Source organism: Centropristis striata, chromosome 21 (assembly GCF_030273125.1).
Source record: "Centropristis striata isolate RG_2023a ecotype Rhode Island chromosome 21, C.striata_1.0, whole genome shotgun sequence".
Lineage (NCBI taxonomy): Eukaryota > Metazoa > Chordata > Actinopteri > Perciformes > Serranidae > Centropristis > Centropristis striata.
The window spans coordinates 4,250,242-4,272,584 of record NC_081537.1 but is presented as its reverse complement, the minus strand read 5'-3'; the positions used below and the strand labels follow the sequence as shown (position 1 = coordinate 4,272,584).

Genomic DNA, 22,343 nt, shown 5'->3' with positions numbered 1-22,343 from the left:
CCAGATCAAAGTTGTTAATGATATGGTACTGACAATTAAAAGTATCAAACCGAACCATCTAGGGGGGTCCGGGGGCAAGACACAAAAGACAAAAAAAAAAAGACACAAAATGACTAAAAAAAGACACAAAATGACTAAAAAAAGAAGCACACTTTTGACAAAAAAATATCAAAATATCATTATTGTCAAATGATTAATGAGTATAAAATATTGGACTTCGATAACTACCAGAAAATCTTTAAAGAAAAACACTTTACGACCAAATAGATTGGAATTACAGCCTTGCTTGTGCAGGATTTATTTTGCGAGTATCAAAAACAGATTCAGATGTCAATGACGATAGACAAATCCAAAGGTCAGAGCAGCACTGAGAAGCCAACACCCTGTTCTTCTCTTTTTAGTTTTCAGGTTTGTGCGTCACTATTTCTGTGTAACTAAGGTTCAACTGTCCTGTAATTTCCTGTTATGTTCTACTTTTGATATAAGAGCACACTTGGGAGGTCAGATTCCTATTCTAGTGTTATCGTATCAACCAGAGCATCCGCTTTAGATATGCTAAGCTGACTTGTCCAATGATTTTTTCCTTTCCCATAAAACTGATATCTTACCTTGTGTCAGGTCATGCACTCATGCATTCATTTTTGTTAATGTTACATATATTTTCAACGGATTTACACTACAGTTTTTGGATGTTTGTCTCATTTTTAAGGTTCTGCATGGACCAGCCCCTCCACCGTTACAGGATTTCATAAAGAAAAAATCCCCTAAAGTAAACACCAGGGCACTGACTAGGAGAAATTAATTCAAATTCAAATGTGGAGACTCAGAAATAGCACACTTTTGACAAAAAAAACCTAAACATTACCATTATTGTCAAATGATTAATGAGTATAAAATATTGGACTTCGATAGCTACCAGTTGTTTTTGGATGTTTGTCTCATTTTTAAGGTTCTGCATGGACCAGCCCCTCCACCATTGCAGGATTTCATAAAGAAAAAATCCCCTAGAGTAAACACCAGGGCACTGACTAGGAGAAATTCATTCAAATTCAAATGTGGAGACTCGGAGATAGCACACTTGCTTTGCTTCATAGATATATAAAAAGCACATGACCTTGTTTAGACGCCTGCACACTTAAACCAAGCACTTGTATACCCACCTGGTCTTGACTGATTTTGAGAACATGCAAGGGAAGAGTGCCTCTTGCCGCCAGGTCGGGCAGGTGGCGCTTACGAGTGTAGTAGTCGTCAACGTCTTTATCTGCTGCAGAGGAGACGGGAATAAGAAAAAAAACACAAGAAGCAAGAGGTGAAGAGGAGATTCAGGCAGTGAAAGCATGCGAAAAAACACGGGTAGGTGTTTGAATGCAAGGGGAGGAAATCGGATAAAGTGGGATTGGAGAACAGTGCACACAATGCAGAGGATAGTGTTGGCGACCCGTCTGTGTTTCACCTTTCCAAGCTCATAGAGGGGAATAGAAAATAGAAAGAGGCAGAGGAATCAGAGGAGACTGTATTACATGCCAGGCACATAACATCCACACATCATCTGGGATTCTACAGGCAGCTCTGGCTGTGGGGGCAAACTTTTCAAAAGGTCATGTGAAAGTATATAAACAAACATGGACATGTCGCACAGTTACAGAGGGAAAGCTCGCAGGCACTTCATATGTACATGCCAAAGAGCTAATTGTATTATCGGACAAATCACTTCACATTGAGACTGTCCTTGAGGGGGTTGTTTTAATCCTTATTCATGTGTACGAACAGCTACAACATGCAAGTCAGAAGCAGATCACAAAGACAAGAATACATTTGCAGAGACAGTAGAGTGTGGGAGTGAATGTATCATCAACTGCATGCCAACACAACACAAACACATGCAGAAAGACTCGTCTCGGAGTACAGAACCACACACAGAGTGACGCACATTCACAAAAACTCTCACATCATCGGCATAATTTAAAAAACGGAAATACTTCTTGTTACAAGACGGCAATTCTGAACACCAGCATGAATGACATTTGACATACTTACAAGTAAATTGACATACTTACGAGTAAATTAAAACAAAAAATCGGATACTTATACAGAAACAAAACAAACTTCCCCCTGTTCTGTAGGAAACGGATCATTCAGGATGTCTTTTTATCACTTCTGGATTATGCTGATGCTATCTATAGACTTCTGCCTCCACTCTCACCTCACTGGACTCTTTTATCACTCTGCACTCAGATTCATCATTGACTCCTATACAACAAGGTGGGATGGGCACCTTTGTCCGTTTGGTTCCACTTCATTTATAAAGTCTTGATAGGCAACATGCCACCAAACCTCAGCACTTTATTAAACTGTTCACATAGTAATTATCCGACACGCTCTAGTGATTAATGCTTAATGCTCAATGTTCCTCGGACAAATACTGAATTTGGAAAAACTGCTTTCAGCTTTTCTGCTGCATCTACCTGGAACATCTTACAACATTCACTCAAACTCAACTGAGCCAGTTTAAAACTATGATAACCAATAACTAAACTATGGTAACCAATAACTGAACTATGGTAACCAATAACTAAACTATGATAACCAATAACTGAACTATGATAACCAATAACTGAACTATGGTAACCAATAACTAAACTATGGTAACCAATAACTAAACTATGGTAACCAATAACTTTCACTGTAACTGTTTTTAATGTTTTTGCATGTGTTTTTGTCTGTACTGTTTTGTGTTTTCTCTGTACTCTGTTTTGTGTTTTCTCTGTACTGTTTTGTGTTTTCTCTGTACTCTGTTTTGTGTTTCCTCTGTACTCTGTTTTGTGTTTTCTCTGTACTCTGTTTTGTGTTTTCTCTGTACTCGACATCATTGTAAATGGGGGGTTGCCCTCAATGATTCCTCGAGAAATAAATAAAGGATCAATGAAAAATGAAATAAATGAATGTTTAACTATAATACGAAGTCAGAGGTGTCGTTTATATGGCCTCTGCACCTTGTCGAGAATCCATAGATGACTCTGAGTCTGTCTTTTTCAATAACCGGTGCAGCAATGTTCTGTTCACACCACCTGTTAGGAATACACTCAGCCAAAAGCCCCTCCAGCAGCCAGCCATGGGTGCTTGCTGCAAATCGATTCATTATGAGAGATAATAAAAACAAGATGTTCCTTTCTCAAGCATAATAGTCTTCAGGATTTGGGTAGGGCATTGCAAACTCATCAACTGTATTACCACAGAGTGAGTGAATAACTTGAGATGTATACTGTCCTGTGCTGCAGTGGGCTAAATGCTTTCTTTTCAGTTTGACCAATTTGCATTAATAAGCGGCAGCATTCTTCTTCTTTTATTCTCCCGACAATGAAAACCGCTGCTTTATCTTCCCTCCAACACAATCCAACATGATCTATCAATGTGCAGACACTAGTTGAGCAACAAAAAGAAGCTGCGGTGCCTTTTGGCTATTTGCTGCAACAAATAATTTGCTTTGGAAGCAAAAAAGAAAGTTGGGAAAAGACTGAAGGACACTGCCTGAGGATATTTTTCCATTTTAACACTCTTCTGTGAGCTACTAGCTCTGACAATTCAATTCATTTGGTTTTGTTTTACAGCCTAAACTAGAACGTTAATTCTTCAAAAAAGGGACGGTAATGTCTGTTTGTTTTTTTTCTCCCAGTACAACGGAGGAGCGGTAAATAGCGCTGCATCCTGCCAACCTGTTTTTGCCATTTAGTTTGAAATGGTGCCTGGCAGCCACGAGTGGGAGTCAGTGTGGAGTGAGCCCTGACGGGATGAGTTGTAGATCGCCATCCTTCACTTTGACTGCAAGCCAGCAGTGAAGTGGGGCAGTCATGATGAAATTACACAAGCCTTAAGGAATATTTGCGTTCCACTCGGAGAATATCATGAGATGAGACCTCATTACGCAGCAGAAATCCAGCGTATCACCACTAAATCAATAGCGAGCTGGGCCGAGCACAAGAAGCCACTTAATGTAGCCTACTTATACGCTCCGAGAGAAACAGGGGCTGCAGCCTTTAAGTTAAGACAAGGGAAGCATGGAATATCAATGACTCACGGGTTCTTCAGTTGACTAGACTGATTTCACGAGTTGAGAAATGGGTGTTTTCTGATCCTGATTTAACCCTCTATGGCAGCTATTCTCAACCTTGGGGTCCCGGCCCCAATTGGGGTCGCGAGATTGTTTCTGGGGGTTGCCAATTCGTCATTTTGGAAGTCAGCTCTGTCTCCACTGTGTTGATGTGTTAATGTGTTTTAGTCTTTTTGGTCATTTAATGTCTTTTTTGGTCATTTTGTGTATTTTTTGGGGGGTAATTTTGGGTCATTTTTTTGTAATTGTGTGTCTTTTCTGGTCATTTTGTGTCTTTTTTTGGTCATTTTGTGTCTTTTTTGGTCATTTTGTGTCTTTTCTGGTCACTTTGTGTCTTTTTTTGGTCACTTTGTCTCTTTTTTGGTCATTTTGTGTCTTTTTTTGGTCATTTTGTGTCTTTTTTTATATTATATTATATTTTTAAGACAAAAAAAAAAACACAAAACGTTTTTTTCCTAACTGGCGTCATAATGTGTACCATAGAGGGTTAAGGCCCTTTCCATCCACTAAATGATCAATGGGGAGTCTCAAAAAATCTATAGAAAAATGCGTATTTAAATGGTTTGATGTCCTTCCTACTTGTGCACCATTATGGGACAATGTTGCCTACGGGCAACAAACCCCAAAAACTTCCAAAATAAAATTATTATTATTATAAAATTTCTTCAGATTGTGTTTATTTAGACTATTTTGAGACAAAAAAAACAAAATATTTTTTTCCTAACTGGCGTCATAATGCATACCATAGAGGGTTAAGGCCCTTTCCATCCACTAAACTAAATCAATGGGGAGTCTCAAAAAAATCTAAAGAAAAATGCGTATTTCAATGGTTTGATGTCCTTTGCACAACAAGCAAATAATTTTAGGAACCACTCATTTCGTCCCAGTCAGGAATCAGGAAAGCACACTTAATGCAGTATTTTGGTCATGCAGGGCATCAGGGCAGGGAGCCTACTCTTGCAGTAGTGCAGTGAACTTGGACCTACTGAGTTTCTTCAAGGATGAGAACCTGTTGAGGTCGGCTTTGACGGCCGCCTCATAGGAGGGCGGCAGGTGAGACAGGCTCTGGAAGGAGCGTGAGAAAGACAGGTCATAGGGCTCCGTCTGCGAGGTCAGGATGCCGCTTATCCGATTGTTTTCTGGAGACACATACATACATATACAGACACAGAAGAGGGAAGAGAAGAAAATGGGCAGGCTTGCTTCTCCTACACCCACCCACCACCATCACCACCACCACCCACGCACACACAAAAGGCCAGCATCAGGAGGACCACCTGCTGAGGTACAGAAGGGAATATTGGCCTGGTACTGGCGGGCAGGCTGGAGCTTTAGTGTTACAAATATTTCCTGGAGGCAGAGGTGCTCTGAACAAATCTCAGAAAAAATCTCATCTATCTATAAAGGCAAGAAGCGTCTGTGCATCCTCGATTTTGAAGATTTTTGAATTAATTTTTCTTAATATCATTATTTACACAGGATGCAATGAGGCATTGCACTATTTCCGATTGGACGCCTTTTAGGGGAGCTCCGCCCCCTTTTAGAGGAGCTCCGCCTCCTTTTAGTGGAGCTCCGCCCCATTATGTGATAGGCCTACACCTGGTCAGTAACACAATTCACTCTGGATTTACACCCTGACTCATCTCATCTGGAAGTCTATTTAGCCTACCTATCTTTAGGAGTTTTAAAGTGCGATTTTCCAATAATATTCTAATAGTTTCCAGCGAAATATCAATGTTCAATGTGTATGTGCTGGATGAAAAGTGTTTTAAGAAGTTGCAGACGTTGTAGTGGTTTGCACGTAATGTGCAAATTCTGTTATTCACTATTAGCATGCTAAGCGTAGATTTAGCTTTATTCACTTTTTATGTTGCATCTCCAACTATACCAATATAAACTTCCTACGGGCACTGCACTGCTCAATAGATTAATCCATAGAAAAAGTTATATCTTGGAACTATCAGATTCTCTTCTCCTTTTATTTTAACCTCACTACTCAAGAAACCAGTTTGTTTGGATTTCCACCCTGACTCATCTCATCTGAAGTCTATTTAGCCTACCTATCTTTAGGAGTTTAAAGTGGCTACAAGGTTCCATTTTCCAACAATATTTGAATAGTTTTCAGCGAATATCAATGTTCAATGTGTATGTGCTGGATGGTGTGGTACCTTATGAAAAGTAAGTGTTTTATGGAGTTGCAGACGTTGTAGTAGCGTGATTAGCATGCTAAATGGAGATTTAGCTTTATTCACTTCTTATGTTGCATTACTATGTAATTCAGGGATGACATTCATGTTGCTTAGCGTAATGCCCATAATCATTTGATATGAGATACTTACATGCAATATAGTATATCAGCTAATTGGGTTCATGTTAATGTACTTTTAGTGCAGCATACTGCGTAATGTGCTATCTCAACATTAGCATGCTAAGCTAAGATTTAAGCCCTTTCTTCTGCATCAGTTTGATCCATTGAAAACAGTAAAAACAAAACTTTATTAACTGACAGCTAAGCATAATAGGGACGGAAAGATAGTGTTTCTGTGTTATTTAAAGGTTACACTAGCAAGAGGCATTAGCATTAGCTACAAAATACAATCTTGCACAATACGAATACATACTTCCTACGGGCACTGCACTAGTTGGTATAATATAAGAAGCCATGGTTGTATTTATGCTTTTTATTGTGCAGACAAATTAAGGTTAAAATATTACAAACACTGTTTTTCTCTAGTTTAACAACATAAACAGACAAAAGTGTGCTGCTTCAGTTTCTAAAAGGATCTTTAGCTGACGCAGCAACTCAAAAGTCAAGTTTAATTTGGTCTTTTGGGAAGTTAGCTACTTACTCATGCTAATTAGCGAATTAGCGACAGCAGATTTTTAGTGCTGTCACTTTCATTTTGAAAATGAAATATTCATCTGCTCAAATCTAATTTGTCCTTGTATGAGCACTAGAGCCAACTTGTTCTCCAGTGGTGAACGTTACTAGAATGCACTGTCACTCTGATCTATCATGTCTGTAAACTAGGTCAACAAGGCAAAATGGAGAAACTAACAGGCCAAACCACTAAATAGATAATCATGACTTGTATCTCCACAGCCCTGTGCACTGCAAAAAAAAGGTGTGTCTAAAAACCAGATAAAAACACTAAATCTGAGGGAAATGATCTTGCTGCATGGACAGATAATTTCACTTGACAAGATTTCTTAAATTAAGATTATTAAATCTAGAAATAAGCATGTTGAACACTTAAAATAATAAATTAACTCTTAAAACAAGATAAATTAAAGCTGCCAGCAGTGATGAATCGACCCGAGCAGAGTGACCTGACAATTATTTGTTTCTTACCAAGATAAAAAAAACTTTAGATTTAGAAGTGTTAGATAATTTATCTTTTTTTAAGAGGTAATTTCTTCTTTTTTTTAAGTGTTCAACATGCTTATTTCTAGATTTAACAATCTTAATTTAAGAAATCTTGTCAAGGTAAATTATCTGTCCATGCAGCAAGATCATTTCCCTCAGATTTAGTGTTTTTATCTTGTTTTTAGACACCCTATTTTTCAGTGCATATATAGAAACATTTTAGATATAGGTAAGCTATTTTTTAAGCTATTTTTTAAAACACAAGTGCCTTACAGTTGTAGCTTGTCAGTAAAGTGAAGCAGTGGAAAAAGCAGAATAGGCTGCCTGGGTTGTGTTGAATGTTTGAATGAATTACATGCAAGTTTAAATTAGATATTTGTACTTCTCAAAGCTCTATAGGTCAAATAATAACCTGTCGTCTTTTTAAGTAAAAAAGTAAAAAAGAGAAGTCTGCCACCTTTATGTTTTGAACAAGGAGAACTAAAGACTTGATAACTGTTAGCCTGGAACTGTATGCAAAATGGAACTGATGTAAAACTGTTTTTAGACCATTAACTCAATAATAAAGGGACTTATATATCCCTATCAGAATGATATCCTGGTATTGTGCTCTTGAGATAGCATTTAAAGAAAGCCGTTAAATTAAAATACTAAGGTAACATTATTTTGAGGGATGTTTGGACTCATGACAGCAGTATTTCTAACAGCTTGGCTGTAGCTCTGGTTGTTTGCTTTTTAAACAGTCTCAGGTGTCCTACCTGAGACTGCTGTAATTATTCAGCTGAATCAATGATGATGATGCTGAAAATACTTCTACCATTTTTTTATTTAATGCATCGCAAGAGTAAATCTCAGACTGGATTTTAGTTTGTGGCTAGAGCGTCCCGAAATAAAAGGCTGCAGACAGACGCCAAGCTGGTCTTCCTATTGTTGAGCTACTCTTAATATTACTACTACTTATATTACTGTAATATTAGCTGGCTTGCTGTGTCTCGTGTTGCTGCACTTGCTTTTACATTACATTACATTACATGTCATTTAGCAGACGCTTTTGTCCAAAGCGACTTACAATAAGTGCATTCAACCTGATGGTACAAGACATAGACCACAGGAATCAAGTAAGTACATAACTTTAAGAGCTAACTGTCAGACTTGCTTGATGTTTGGCTGTGTTAGCAAAGTTTCAACTAGTTTTTCATCATAGGTAATGTAATCTTCATGTACAGCTGATCATATTTTCGACAGCAGTGAAGAAGCCAATTGCACTCTGAAACTGTACACTGCAAAAAAGAGGTGTCTGAAAACAAGATAAAGCTTAAAATAAGAAATTAACTCTTAAAACGAGATAAATTAAAGCTGCAAGCAGCGATTAACTGGCCCGAGCAGAGTGCACTGACAATTATTTATCTCATTTTAAGACTTAATTTCTTATTTTAAGCGTTCAACATGCTTATTTCTAGATTTAACTATGTTAATTTAGGAAATCTGTCCATGCAGCAAGATTATTTCCCTCAGATTTAGTGTTTTTATCTTGTTTTTAGACACCTTTGTGCATTGTAGGGGCAATAAATTGCAAAAATATCAATTGTACGTAATGTTGCTTTAAAGTGGAGCAGCTTTTCTAACTGCAGTGACAAGCTGCTCCTCTGACTTTTGCTTTGACCGAGGCTCAGTTTAATGTGGATAAGCAATTATTATTTCAGAGACAAGCTGCTCCTCCAAGCTGTTTTGTATTGTGCTGCATTATACAATGAATTACAGTGAGTAAAATGGACTCAAATGAATAGTCAGTTTTTTGGAGGAAATTAATAGTTTAGATTAACCAATTCATCTATCTAAAAAAGCAAGAAGCATGTGTGTGTGTGTGTGTGTGTGTGTGTGTGTATGTGTCCTGCGCGTGTGCATCCTTGATTTTGAAGATTTTTTAATTAAAATTTTTCTAAATATCATTATTTACGTAGGACGTGTTGCAGCATTGCACTGTTTCCGATCGGACGCCTTTTAGGGGAGCTCCGCCCCCTTTTAGTGGAGCTCCGCCCCATTGTGTGATATGCCTACACCTGGTCAGTAACACAATTCACTCTGGATTTCCACCCTGACTCATCTCATCTGGAAGTCTATTTAGCCTACCTATCTTTAGGAGTTTTAAAGTGGCTACAAGGTTTGATTTTCCAATAATATTCTAATAGTTTCCAGCGAATATCAATGTTCAATGTGTATGTGCTGGATGGTGTGGTACCTTATGAAAAGTAAGTGTTTTATGGAGTTGCAGACGTTGTTGTAGCACGATTAGCATGCTTCTTATGCATCACTTCTTATGTTGCATTACTACTCATGTTGCTTAGCGTAATGCCCATAATCATTTGATATGAGATACTTACATGCAATATAGTATATCAGCTAATTGGGTTCATGTTAATGTACTTTTAGTGCAGCATACTGCGTAATGTGCTATCTCACCATTAGCATGCTAAGCTAAGCTAAGATTTTAGCCCTTTCTTCTGCATCAGTTTGATCCATTGAAAACAGTAAAAACAAAACTTTATTAACTGACAGCTAAGCATAATACGGACGGAAATTGTTTTAAGGAGTTGCAGACGTTGTAGTGGTCTGCATGTAATGTGCAAATTCTGTTATTCGCGATTAGCATGCTAAGCGGAGATTTAGCTTTATTCACTTCTTATGTTGCATCTCCCACTATAGGGATAAATACTTCCTACGGGCACTGCACTAGTCAATAAAATGCTCAATAGATGAATCAATAGCAAAAGTTAGATCTCTTCTCCTCCTTTTATTTTAACCTCACTTACTCAAGAAACCATTTTTTTGTTTTCTTTTGCCTGTGCTTTAACCCAGCCAGTGAGTTAAGGGGCCTTTGAGAAATGGTTGCATATCTAAAACTCCAACTTGCTGGTGGCAGCGATGGGGGAGTATAGGCGGTCACATCAGGCACTCACTGAGCGTTTGGTGTGGGACTGACTTGACAGATGATGTGGCGGTTTGACAGGAGGAAACAGCGGTCCAAAAAAAGAAAAAGGAAAAAAAAAAAAACTGCAAGACAAGACACCAAACAACAGATGTGTGCTGGAGAGAGTGGCCCTGCTGCTGGTGACAGTGTTGTGATGTGATCTGTGGCTGGGCAGGGAGCAAAGCCTCAACCCTTTACCCAGGACAGGAGGAGGGAGGAGAGAGGGGGTGAATGGACCAAAACCCTTTTTCATTTTCGTCTTTATCTCCCTTTCTCACACAAACATCCGCAGTCGTTCCCATTCACCAACGTGTCTTCCTTGCTCTGTTAATCTTATCTGTTCTAGCACGCTGCCACCCACTTTCCCTTCACTCCTTAATTCTTTCTTGTCCATTCAGTATTCCCCTCTCTCTCTCTCTCATTTTCTCAGCTCTATCTCGCTTTCCCCCAGTGGGCTGTGAGTCTGTCACGCAGTGCAGAGCAGCGACCATGGGTGCGGCTTCACACAAGCCTTCCAAACGGACAGATAAAAATAAGGCTTTCGTAACTGCTGCAGGATGGAGAGAGAAGGGAAATGAAAGAGGGGAGAAGACATGGAGATAAGAGAATCTAAAAGGGGGAGAGAGGGAAAAAAATTAAGATTGAAATAAAAGAAAAGGGAATAGTAGAGCGGGATGAAACGAGGACGGAGAGGGGTGTCGGCAGGGTGTCCTGGAAGCTGCAGGGAGGGAGTTTGACGGATGTGAACGATCTGTGACTGGACTGTCTGCCACACTGCATCAATAAGGGGAGAATTGACTCAGACTGTGGCATGCTGTTAGCTTTCTCAATGGCAAACACGTTTCACTGCTTCATCACAACGGACAGTACAACAACACAGACCTGACTCAAGTAGTCTTTGCAAATCTTACAGTAGCATGTGTTTTCAAAAGGATATGTTTGGAAGTATTTTTCTTATTGCCAACAAATTGCAAAAAAAGACCAAAAAACAATAATTCATTGCTGCTACAGAAGCTGTGCATACAGTGTATGATTAAAAAAATGTTGTTGTTATATTCCAATTCCTGCTGCACGAATAAAATGACACAAGAAAGCTCACAATCTCACACTGTACACGTCAAATAAATACTGAAACACTGTTGACATGCTGGGTATTTACAATAGTCAATAAGCTCCAAAGCACGTTGTAGTTTGTATTTGTGGAGGTCTCTGTAATGTATTCAGACACATGATGCAGGATGGCATTTACAGAAAACGGTTGAGTTGAAATAATAGAGAAATATATTATTTTGAGGGATGTTTGGACTCATGACGACAGTTTTTCTAATAGCTTGGTTTAATATTAGCAACACACAACGTTATTTTTGACTTGTTTTGAGTTATCAAATCCTGTCGCACCCTCTTAGGACATCAACGTAAAAGTTAACGTTCAAGCTTATAAACAGTCGATATAGCGAGAATCACGTAAAGTAACATGAACGTAACATCGTAGCTCCTTAGGGCAGTGAGCGGCAGTGCTGCCAACTTAGCAACTTTTTTCGCTAGATTTAGTGACTTTTCAGACCCCCTTAGCGACTATTTTTCAAAAAAGCGACTAGCGACAAATCTAGCGACTTTTTTCTGGTGTTACTGGAGACTTTCGGAGACTCGTTGTTAGTCTTCTTAACGAGCTGCAGGGACTGGCGAGACAAATCGGCACAGTCCTCCCGCAGCAGTCTCTCCCAGCTGCAGCCACAGAGCCGGAGGGGATGTTAGCCCGTTAGCGTCCAGTCTGCAAATCGCGCATGCGAGAAGTCGCCACTCTTTTGGGTCACTTTAGCCTTTAGTCCCAAGGCCGGATTATGGAGGAGGGTTGAAATTGTGACAGAAGATACAAGTGTACTTGTAGTTCTAAACATATTTAGTGTGTTTTTACTCACTTTTTGTTTTCCCCACAACATTATTCCTCTCTCCTACACTCTAAAATGTGAGAAGTTGAGCTTACTTAAAAGAATCTAGGAAACCGATTGCACCAAAAAAGGTAAGTAAATATAACTGATAGTCTTAAGTTAGGTTTACTTGATATCTACTTGTTAAGTTTACTTTAAATCTAAGTGTATTTACTTAATTTTCTTTTAAGTTAATTAAACTTAAAAACAGCAAGTATTATAAACATGATCTTTCTCATTTTTACCAACTTAAGTAAGCCAAGTTAGTCTGACTTAACTGAACAGTTGTGTTTACTTATTTTTTGTTAAGTTATTCAACTTAAAAATAGCAAGTATAATGAACTTGATCTTTCTAAGTGTACAGCGTCCATTACAAGTACATGCACATGGTAAATTAATTACTTCTAGGGACTTTTTGGACAGTCAATAGCTACTTTCTTTACTGAGGAGTTGGCAACACTGCTCACGGCCAAGGACACAGCAGCATGGCTGCTGAAAAAAATTCTAGAGGGGAAACACTGAAAAGGAATAAACTTATGGTTCTGCTTCAACTGTGCCAGAGCCTGACAACCTTTCTGACATGTCAGACAGTCATCCCAGTGTCCATCTGCTAATTGGGAGCAGCTGAACAGGACATGACCACTCGTCAGCCCCCACATTGTGTGCTACATGACAAATGATGCCCAACAAAGCTGACATTGGGTCTGTCTTTAAAATGAGTCATGCATCTCAATAAGAGGGTCAGAAATCATGCAGCGTATACCCAATTTAACCCTCTGGGGTCTCTGATCGTGCCGTAATGATCAGATCATGTGACACAAAATGACTAGAAAAAGACACAAAATTACCAAAAAAGACACAGAAGACACACAATTATAAAAAAAAGAGACAAAATGACAAAAAAAGAGACAAAACGACAAAAAAAAAGACAACAACAGACACAAAATTACCAAAGAAGACACAAAATGACAAAAAAAGGATAAAAAATAACTAAAAAAAGACACAACAGACACAAAATGACCAAAAAAGACAGAAAAAAGACACAAAATGACAAAAAAAGACCAAAAAAGACACAAAATGACAAAAAAAGACACAACAGACACAAAATGACCAAAAAAGACCAAAAAAGACACAAAATGGCAAAAAAAAGACATCACAACAGACACAAAATGACAAAAAAAGACACAACAGACACAAAATGACCAAAAAAGGCACAAATAGACATGAAAAGGATTCAAAAATGGACAAAATCGTCCAAGACTCCATAGAGTTAACAAGTCCAAAGCCTGGTACTGATGATGGACACAACAGCCTCCCTGATAATCAGACTCCATCACAATTTTCTTTACTTCATTCACTCTGACACTTATGAATTCATTAACTTCTGTTTTCCCTCCCTAACCGATCAGCCAGTGTCATGTGTCAGATGCCTTCCCCATTTTAAGTCGTCACGTTTGTGTTTCTGTTTGTTTTGTAGTCTGTGTAGACTTTATCCATGCTTGTTTCCAAGCATGCCGCATTCGCCGCTCTTAAAACAGTGGCGCTGTGCTGCAACCTGCAGCCTTCAAACACATGTAACTTTCAAAATAAGAGCACATGGATGTGTTCGCAGAGTCCACCACAGAATTTACAAGAATTTTGTCACTCCAAAATAAAATGCCTTAAAAAAAACATAGAAGAACCCTTATTATCCTTTACAATAATGTTCTAAAATATGCAATGATTAAGATGGAATAGTGGCATTAGAATGTGCGAGAGGCACCAAATTTAGGCTTTTAGGGCAAAAATTTTCTCTGGGGGAGCAAAATGGTATCGGAACATTTCTAATCTTCAGTAGTAAGAAGTGAGCTTGTGGTCACATTGTTCGTTTCTGTGTTTTTGTGGAATTTGTTGACAATAAGAAAACTCGAAAACATCACAAAATTATCCTTTTCTTGCTTCTTTTATATAAAAAAAATCACATAAAATGACTTTAATTTGTGGGTTAAAGAGATTCTGAGACTCTTTCGCCCCCCAAAAACAAATTTTGTTGTTGAAGCATAACACAAAGCAAGAAAAACAACAATTATATTGGCAACTGCTTCTTAAATCAGGTCTCAAAACACACCAATTCAAGTGAAAGACAGGAAAACACAGACGTCGGGGTTTAGGTTTGTGGTGTAAATGTTACACAGATGTGTATGAATGAGTTTGACACTAAATGTATGTATGACTTACCACGTCTCAATGATCGGTGAGCTACCAAACCCAAGTGAAAGACAAATATTTCAGAGACACGTTGATGGTGAGAAAAGAAGCAGCCTAGTCCACATTCAGCATGACTAGTACAGAACCCCCTCCCTCAAAGATATAATGAGGGTGGTGGGGGGGATTAGGGGGCTGTCAGAGGGTTTTATCTATAAAATACACTGTGTGGTGAAATTGGAAGCCTTTCAGGGGTTTTGTGATCAAAGTCTCTGTGTTAGATGTGTTGTTGAAATGGATTTCTTGTGTTTTCCACAGATCTCCGAGGCATTTCTCAATAGTTGCAGTTTGCTTATCTCTCTCTGTCTGTCTGTGTGTCTGTCTGTCTCTCTCTGTCTGTCTTTGTCTCTCTGTGTCTCTCTCTCTCTCTCTCTCTGTCTATCTCTCTCTGTCTGTCTGTCTGTCTCTGTCTATCTCTCTCTGTCTGTCTGTCTCTGTCTATCTCTCTCTGTCTCGGTCTATCTGTCTCTCTCTGTCTTGGTCTGTCTGTCTGTCTGTCTCGGTCTGTCTGTCTCTCTGTCTCACTCCGTCTCGGTCTGTCTGTCTGTCTCTCTCTGTCTCGGTCTGTCTGTCTGTCTCGGTCAGTCTGTCTGTCTGTCTCTCTCTGTCTCTCTCTCTCTGTCTCTGTCTGTCTGTCTGTCTCGGTCTGTCTGTCTCTCTGTCTGTCTGTCTGTCTGTCTCTGTCTCAGTCAGTCTGTCTGTCTGTCTGTCTCTTTCTGTCTGTCTGTCTGTCTGTCTCTGTCTCAGTCAGTCTGTCTGTCTGTCTCTCTCTCTCTCTGTCTGTCTCTCTTTGTCTCTCTCTCTCTCTGTCTCTCTCTGTCTGTCTCTCTCTCTCTGTCTCTATTTGTCATTGATTTGTCTCACACATATATTTTATGAAATGTATCTATTTAGTTTTAGTTTTGAGTTTTAAGTTTCGTGCCAATAAAGCCTTATTCAATTGAATTGAAATGAACCATATGGTCAAATATCTCTATAGGCCATTCAGAATTCAAGCATTTCTGTATTTGTGGTTTAAACAAAGAGAACAGAAATCAAATGGCAAGACCAGAGTGATTTAATAAATACAGAAGGCAGTGCATATTCAGCTGCTGGCCTCTTTTCTTTTATCTCGTCTGCTGTCTTTCTTTTATCCAGCCTCCACCTCGCATCCTTATGCAACTGCTGTTCTCCACATCTGCCAGTCTGCGGCCTCGAACAAACAGCTGCATGCCTTCAGTAATAAATTCGTGGTGATGCGCCTCACGAGGAGCATGAGGTTACGGTGATAACTTTTACACGCTCCGTCAACCCGACAGAGGACGGGATGACCTCAGCAAACATTGACTTGAGACTCGGCCAATTGTACTTGCTTTAAAAAAAAAAAGATGGACAGGATTCTGGCTGCTATACGTGATGTGACGCTTCTATGATTCAGTCTTCAGTGAAAGAGCCTAATTTTCAATAACAGGATGGATTTGCAGTGGGGCGAATTGAAAAGAGGATCATGTCAAGGGGGTTTTCACACATCCATGTCAAGCACTAAATTCAAGTTAACCCTTTGATGCACAACATATTTTAACCCCTTCTAATGCACAACATGGGTCAAAAATGACCTGCATTCATTCCCTTCATGTTATTTAATGCTTGCGTGCGTGTGTTTCTGTGCTCTATCTTTTGATATGAACTTAATTTATGATTAACTATTCCAAGTGTTCTTTAAATATCTTGTTTTTGATAACAACAGATCATTATTTCAATTTTGCCACTCATACTTTATGAAGAAAAAACGTTTTTGTACTATTATATAGCTAACTACTTGGCTAAGTAGCTTGCTTTAGCTTAGCTAAATACTTAGCCAAGAAGTTAGCTAAGTAGTTAGCTTAGCACGCTACTTTTGTAAATACTTAGCCAAGAAGTTAGCTAAGTATTTAGCTTAGCGAGCTACTTAGCTTGTATGCTATGGTTGTTTAATTGCTGTTGTTTTGGTCTTTTAAAACTTTTTTTATTTTATTTTTATGTTTTTTATTTTATTATTTTTAACTTATTTATCCTCTGTTAATGTGAAGCACTTTGTGACTTCTGTCTGTGCTATATAAATAAAATGTACTTACTTACTTACTAGCTAAATACATAGCCAAGAAGTTAGCTATGTATTTAGCCTAGCAAGTTACTTAGCCAAGAAGTTAGCTAAGTTGTTAGCTTAGCAAGCTACTTAGCTAAATACTTAGCCAAGAAGTTAGCTTAGCAAGCTACTTAGCCAAGAAGTTAGCTAAGTTGTTAGTTTAGCAAGCTACTTAGCTAAAAAATGGATATGGGTCATTTTTGGCCCATGTTGTGCATTAGAAGGGTAGTGACACAAAAAAGAGATTTTATTAAGAAATAAAAAAGGAAAACATAAAATTAGGATGTATGCTGATCAAAAACAAACTAATTGAGGAAAACCTGGAATACTGAATGATGAAAATAATTTATTGCAAAGATATAGAACATAAAAACTCTGCCGGGTCACTTTAGACCCATGTTGTGCATCAAAGGGTTAATGCCCCTATGCAGGCTTCATGTCAGACACTGAACTGAGCTGTAAATCACTTGAACATCCCCCTCTCCCACTAGTTGTCTTACCATTCTTAGGTGTGCGTGTAGGGCTACCTAGAGCCACATGGTTATAGTTGTGCTGATGGGTACCTGCAATGACAAAAGCAATGAAAGTTCTGTTCAGTGTCCATGAGGAATGCTCTGTATTAGCTCAAATACAGACCGTTAGCAGTGTGAGGGTGAGCGTTAAAGAGATAGTTCACCACCTGCAGGACTTATATGCTTTTCATATAAAACACAAAATACAGATTAACCCATTTAAGCCGCGAAAGCATTACCGCATTTCTACCATTAAAACCGGGGGCGCTGTTGCGTTATTCTACCATTAAAACCGGGAAATCGGATACGTCATTTTGTAGAATTGTTAGTTTTTTCCACCTATTTTCAGTCTCTTGGCCAATGAATTGCATCAGAATACATGTGGGAGTGTCACAATGCAACATGAGATTTGCAGAACTTCAAATCATCACCAAAAAAAATACATAAAATGACCAAAAAAGACACGAAATGACTAAAAAAAGACACAAAAAAGACACAAAATGACAAAAAAAATGACAAAAAAAATGACAAAAAAAGACACAAAGTGACTAAAAAATACACGAAATGACTAAAAAAAGACACAAAATGACCAAAAAAAGACACAAAATGACTTAAAAAAGACACAAAATGACCAAAAAAGACACAAAATGACTATAAAAAGACACAAAATGACTAAAAAAAGACACAAAATGACACAAAATCAGAATAGATGTGGGAGTGTCGCAATGCAACATGGGACTTTTCCAGAACTTTGAAATCATGACGGAAGACGACTATAGTGGAGGGAGCTCAGATATAACAGGCTAAAAAAATCAATTATTTGTAGCATGAAGCGTTGACACTTCTGTTGAATATCCAGAAAAACTTTTCCAGAAAAAAGGTTTTAGGGGGTTATTTTAAAATCGGCATTACAGGCATTTTTCCAGGCGTTTTAGGCCTAAATGGGTTAATTTGAGAGAATTTCTGCATTTTAAATTGACTTTTATAGGAAACACAAATCACAAAGCCACTGTGCTTCTACTGACAAACTTATTTAGGAGGTGAAATATCCCTTTAATTTCCTCAAATTAAGTGAATGGACATAAAAAGAGATGAGGGACATTATGGGATGAGTGAAACTGCAGGAGGTGGAATCCACTCAGTGTTGCTGCAAAACAGGTCAAACAGAACCAAGAAAGTCAGGAGCTACAGTAGCAAACTTACAGAGAAAAAACATGTTTGTATACAATATTTATCACACCCTGGAATACACACCGGCTCCTAAAGACACAGAGACCGCACCAGGCTATGCATTCATCATGAAACATGTTTATCACCTTAAAAAAACCCTCATATTAATAAAACACAAGCAGAATGGCAACTGCCAGTATGACAACACCTGCACACAGGGACTCAGTGCAAAACCAGCTGCAAAGTAGCCAGGAGCTAGTTTTGTTTGCAGAAATACCTTCCCACAGACTCTCACTTAAGTGAAATGCTCATTCAGTTCAGTTCAAACGTATTTGTATCACACCATATCGTACAAAAGCAGCTCAGAGTCCTTTACATGACAGACAAAACAAACAAAATAACACAATTAAACAGACACATCCGGGTAGACATACACATAAAATATATACAATTTATGTTCATTTCAGAAAATGCTTGAGTGAGTCTTTAGTTTGGTCTTGAAAGAACAAAAAGCCGTCTCAGGAGACTTTCAAAGAGCTGCACACACACACACACACACAAACACACACACACACACAACCCACCTCACATCACACTAATGTCCCACCCTTTCCTTACACCTACTTTGTCGTCCTTCATTAATTAAAAAAATTAAAATGTGGCTAAAAAGTTTTCTTCAGCTTTCAGATGAAATTTCAGAATGCATCTAAAATGCACCATTATCTTTACAGGTGAACTTAATTAGATTAATTATGAAACAATAGTTTGTCAAGAAGTTTAAATCTTACCTTACACTGTACATTTTTAATTTTTTTTTTACGGTAAAAACCAGCAGCTGTGGTTGCCAGAACTTTACCGTAACAAATATGGTAGAACTTTAAGAAAATTACGGTAAAAGGATATCAGCACTGTTGATTTTGTGTTTAAGACTGCCACTGTATTACATAGTTTAGGGTATAAATACAAAGTTTTTCCATCAAAATAAATGTTGTTTTGCCATATAATTGACAAGAATAATACTGTAAAAATGACGCATAAATTAAAGATTTTACCATTAAATATTTCAGTGCTTTACTGTAAAAATAAAACCTTTTTTCTGCTATTATGGTAAAAAGATATTGGCACTGTTGATTTTACAAGTTATGTTGGTAATTTGTTCCATATTTTACCGTATAAATAAAAAAAAATTCCATCAAAATAAACATTGTTTTGCTTTATAATTGACATGAAAACACTGTATAAAATAAAGATTTTGCAGAGAAATATTACAGTGTTTTACATTACAGTTACAATAAAATACAGTATAATGTCTAAGCATGCACATATTTGATTCTTTGCTTATTTGCAGTGTGTTTGAATGTGATTGGTGAAGGTGCATGAAGTGTTTTTCTTCTGTTTTCAGGACTCATATTAAAGTGGCGAAGACTTTTTGTTTTGTTCTGTTGCGTCGTCTGTCTCCGGTCATTGCTTTTTGTCTGCTCTAATCAGCAGTAACAGTCTGCTGTGCTGTCATCGGGGAAAGCAGAGCCATTTTAATTTCCCACTCAGAGAATAAACAAGAGTTCCACCCAATCATCTCTCTCCGTCCCACTGTGCACCAGTGTTTGCAGCTGACAGCGAATGTGATGCAGTGTTGCCGAGCTCGGCTGGGCAGCGCCGTGTGGAGGTGCTTTAGTTGAAAGATGGCACCTTTACTGAGCCCATTGTAGTGGGAAAGTTGATGAATGACAGCTATCCTCAGGAGTGTGTAGGACCCAGTGAGTGTGTGTGTGTAAGTGGGTTTTTATATGTTTGTAGGAGGAGGCAGCGAGAGACGGAGACCCCGTCGGAGAGTGTTGCCTTGGCGGCGCGTTCATTTGCTGTCTGCTGCTGTGCCTGTTTAAAAATGCATTAGAGCCAACTGCTGAAACATCCATTTACATCTGTCACAGACGTGAAGGAGAGAGGGAGGCCCGGCGCTCTCACATCATGGGTTTCAATATTTGCTCGAGCTATGGAGATAGATGGGATGTGCTCGCTCTTTTTTCATATAAAAGCTTAACAGTGATGCTCACAGAGGAGATGAAGGGGGAATACATAGCAGATTCATAGAGACTGTCTCCTGAATGTAATGAACAGCATCGTAATATAAATATGTTTAGTTAGCACGGGGTGGAACAAGAGTAGGTGCACACTGCAAAAATGGTGTCTAAAAATAAGATAAAAACACTAAATTTGAGGGAAATTATCTTGCATTATCTTGAATTAAGATTGTTAAATCTAGAAATAAGCATGTTGAGCACTTAAAATGAGATATTAACTCTTAGAACTAGATAAATTATCTAACAATTTTAAATCTAAAGTTTGTTTTTTTATCTTGGTAATAAACAAATGATTGCCAGTGCACTCTGCTATCTCTTTTGTACATTTTTTGGTCATTTTGTGACCAAAATAAGATGTAAAAAGACACAAAATGACAAAAAAGACCAAAAAAAGACACAAAAAAGACAAAAAGACACAAAATGACCAAAAAAAAGAGACAAAAAGAAACAAAAGACTTAAAAAAAGACAAAAAAGACCAAAAAAAAAGGACACCAAAGACGTGAAATCACCAAAAAAAGACATCATGGGTTTCAATATTTGCTCGAGCTATGGAGATAGATGGGATGTGCTCGCTCTTTTTTCATATAAAAGCTTAACAGTGATGCTCACAGAGGAGATGAAGGGGGAATACATAGCAGATTCATAGAGACTGTCTCCTGAATGTAATGAACAGCAAAGTAATGTAAATATGTTTAGTTAGCACGGGGTGGAACAAGAGTAGGTGCACACTGCAAAAGGTGTGTCTAAAAATAAGATAAAAACACAAAATCTGAGGGAAATTATCTTGAATTAAGATTGTTAAATCTAGAAATAAGCGTGTTGAGCACTTAAAATGAGATATTAACTCTTAAAACAAGATAAATTATCTAACAATTTTAAATCTAAAGTTATTTTTTTAATCTTGGTAATAAACAAATGATTGTCAGTGCACTCTGCTATCTCTTTTGTACATTTTTTGGTCATTTTGTGACCAAAATAAGATGTAAAAAGACACAAAATGACCAAAAAAAAAGACACAAAATGACAAAAAAAGACACAAAAAAGACAAAAAGACCAAAAAAAAGAGACAAAAAAGACAAAAAGACACAAAATGACTAAAAAAAGAGACAAAAAGAAACAAAAGACTTAAAAATGACCAAAAAAAGACCAAAAAAAACACCAAAAAAAAAGGACACCAAAGATGTGAAATCACCAAAAAAAGACATCATGGGTTTCAATATTTGCTTGAGCTATGGAGATAGATGGGATGTGCTTGCTCTTTTTTCATATAAAAGCTTAACAGTGATGCTCACAGAGGAGATGAAGGGGGAATACATAGCAGATTCATAGAGACTGTCTCCTGAATGTAATGAACAGCATCGTAATGTAAATATGTTTAGTTAGCACGGGGTGGAACAAGAGTAGGTGCACACTGCAAAAAAGGGGTGTGTAAAAATGAGATAAAAACACTAAATCTGAGGGAAATGATCTTGCTGCATGGACAGATAATTTACCTTGACAAGATTTCTTAAATTAAGATTATTAAATCTAGAAATAAGCATGTTGAACGCTTAAAATAAGAGATTATATGGTCATTTTGTGCCTCTTTTTTGTAAATTTGTGTCTTTTAAGTGGTCATTTTTACATACATTTTTGGTAATTTTGTGTCTTTTTTTTATCATTTTGTGTCCTTTTTGATCATTTTGTGTCTTTTTTGGTCAATTTGTGTATTGTGTGTAAAATCAGAAAATAGCTCTTAAAACAAGATAAATTATCTAACACTTCTGAATCAAAAGTTTTATTCTAAAGTCCTGTAGCTGTGTAGTTGAAGTGAATTTGAAGCAAAATTTTAAAATGTCACATTAAAAAAATATACTTTGG

At 37.8% G+C, this 22,343-nt stretch overlaps 1 protein-coding gene across 1 annotated transcript in view; it reads right to left on the bottom strand.

Moving 5' to 3' along the window:
* LOC131959038 (protein shisa-6-like) overlaps positions 1–22,343 on the bottom strand; it is a 123,506-nt gene that overhangs the window by 1,493 nt on the left and 99,670 nt on the right. The window contains exons 6-9 of the mRNA XM_059324130.1: positions 17,220–17,282; positions 14,589–14,609; positions 5,095–5,247; positions 1,161–1,264 (exon numbers count right to left, since the gene is read on the bottom strand). Coding sequence (XP_059180113.1) covers positions 1,161–1,264; positions 5,095–5,247; positions 14,589–14,609; positions 17,220–17,282 — 341 coding nt within the window. The remainder of the gene's footprint in view (positions 1–1,160; positions 1,265–5,094; positions 5,248–14,588; positions 14,610–17,219; positions 17,283–22,343) is intronic.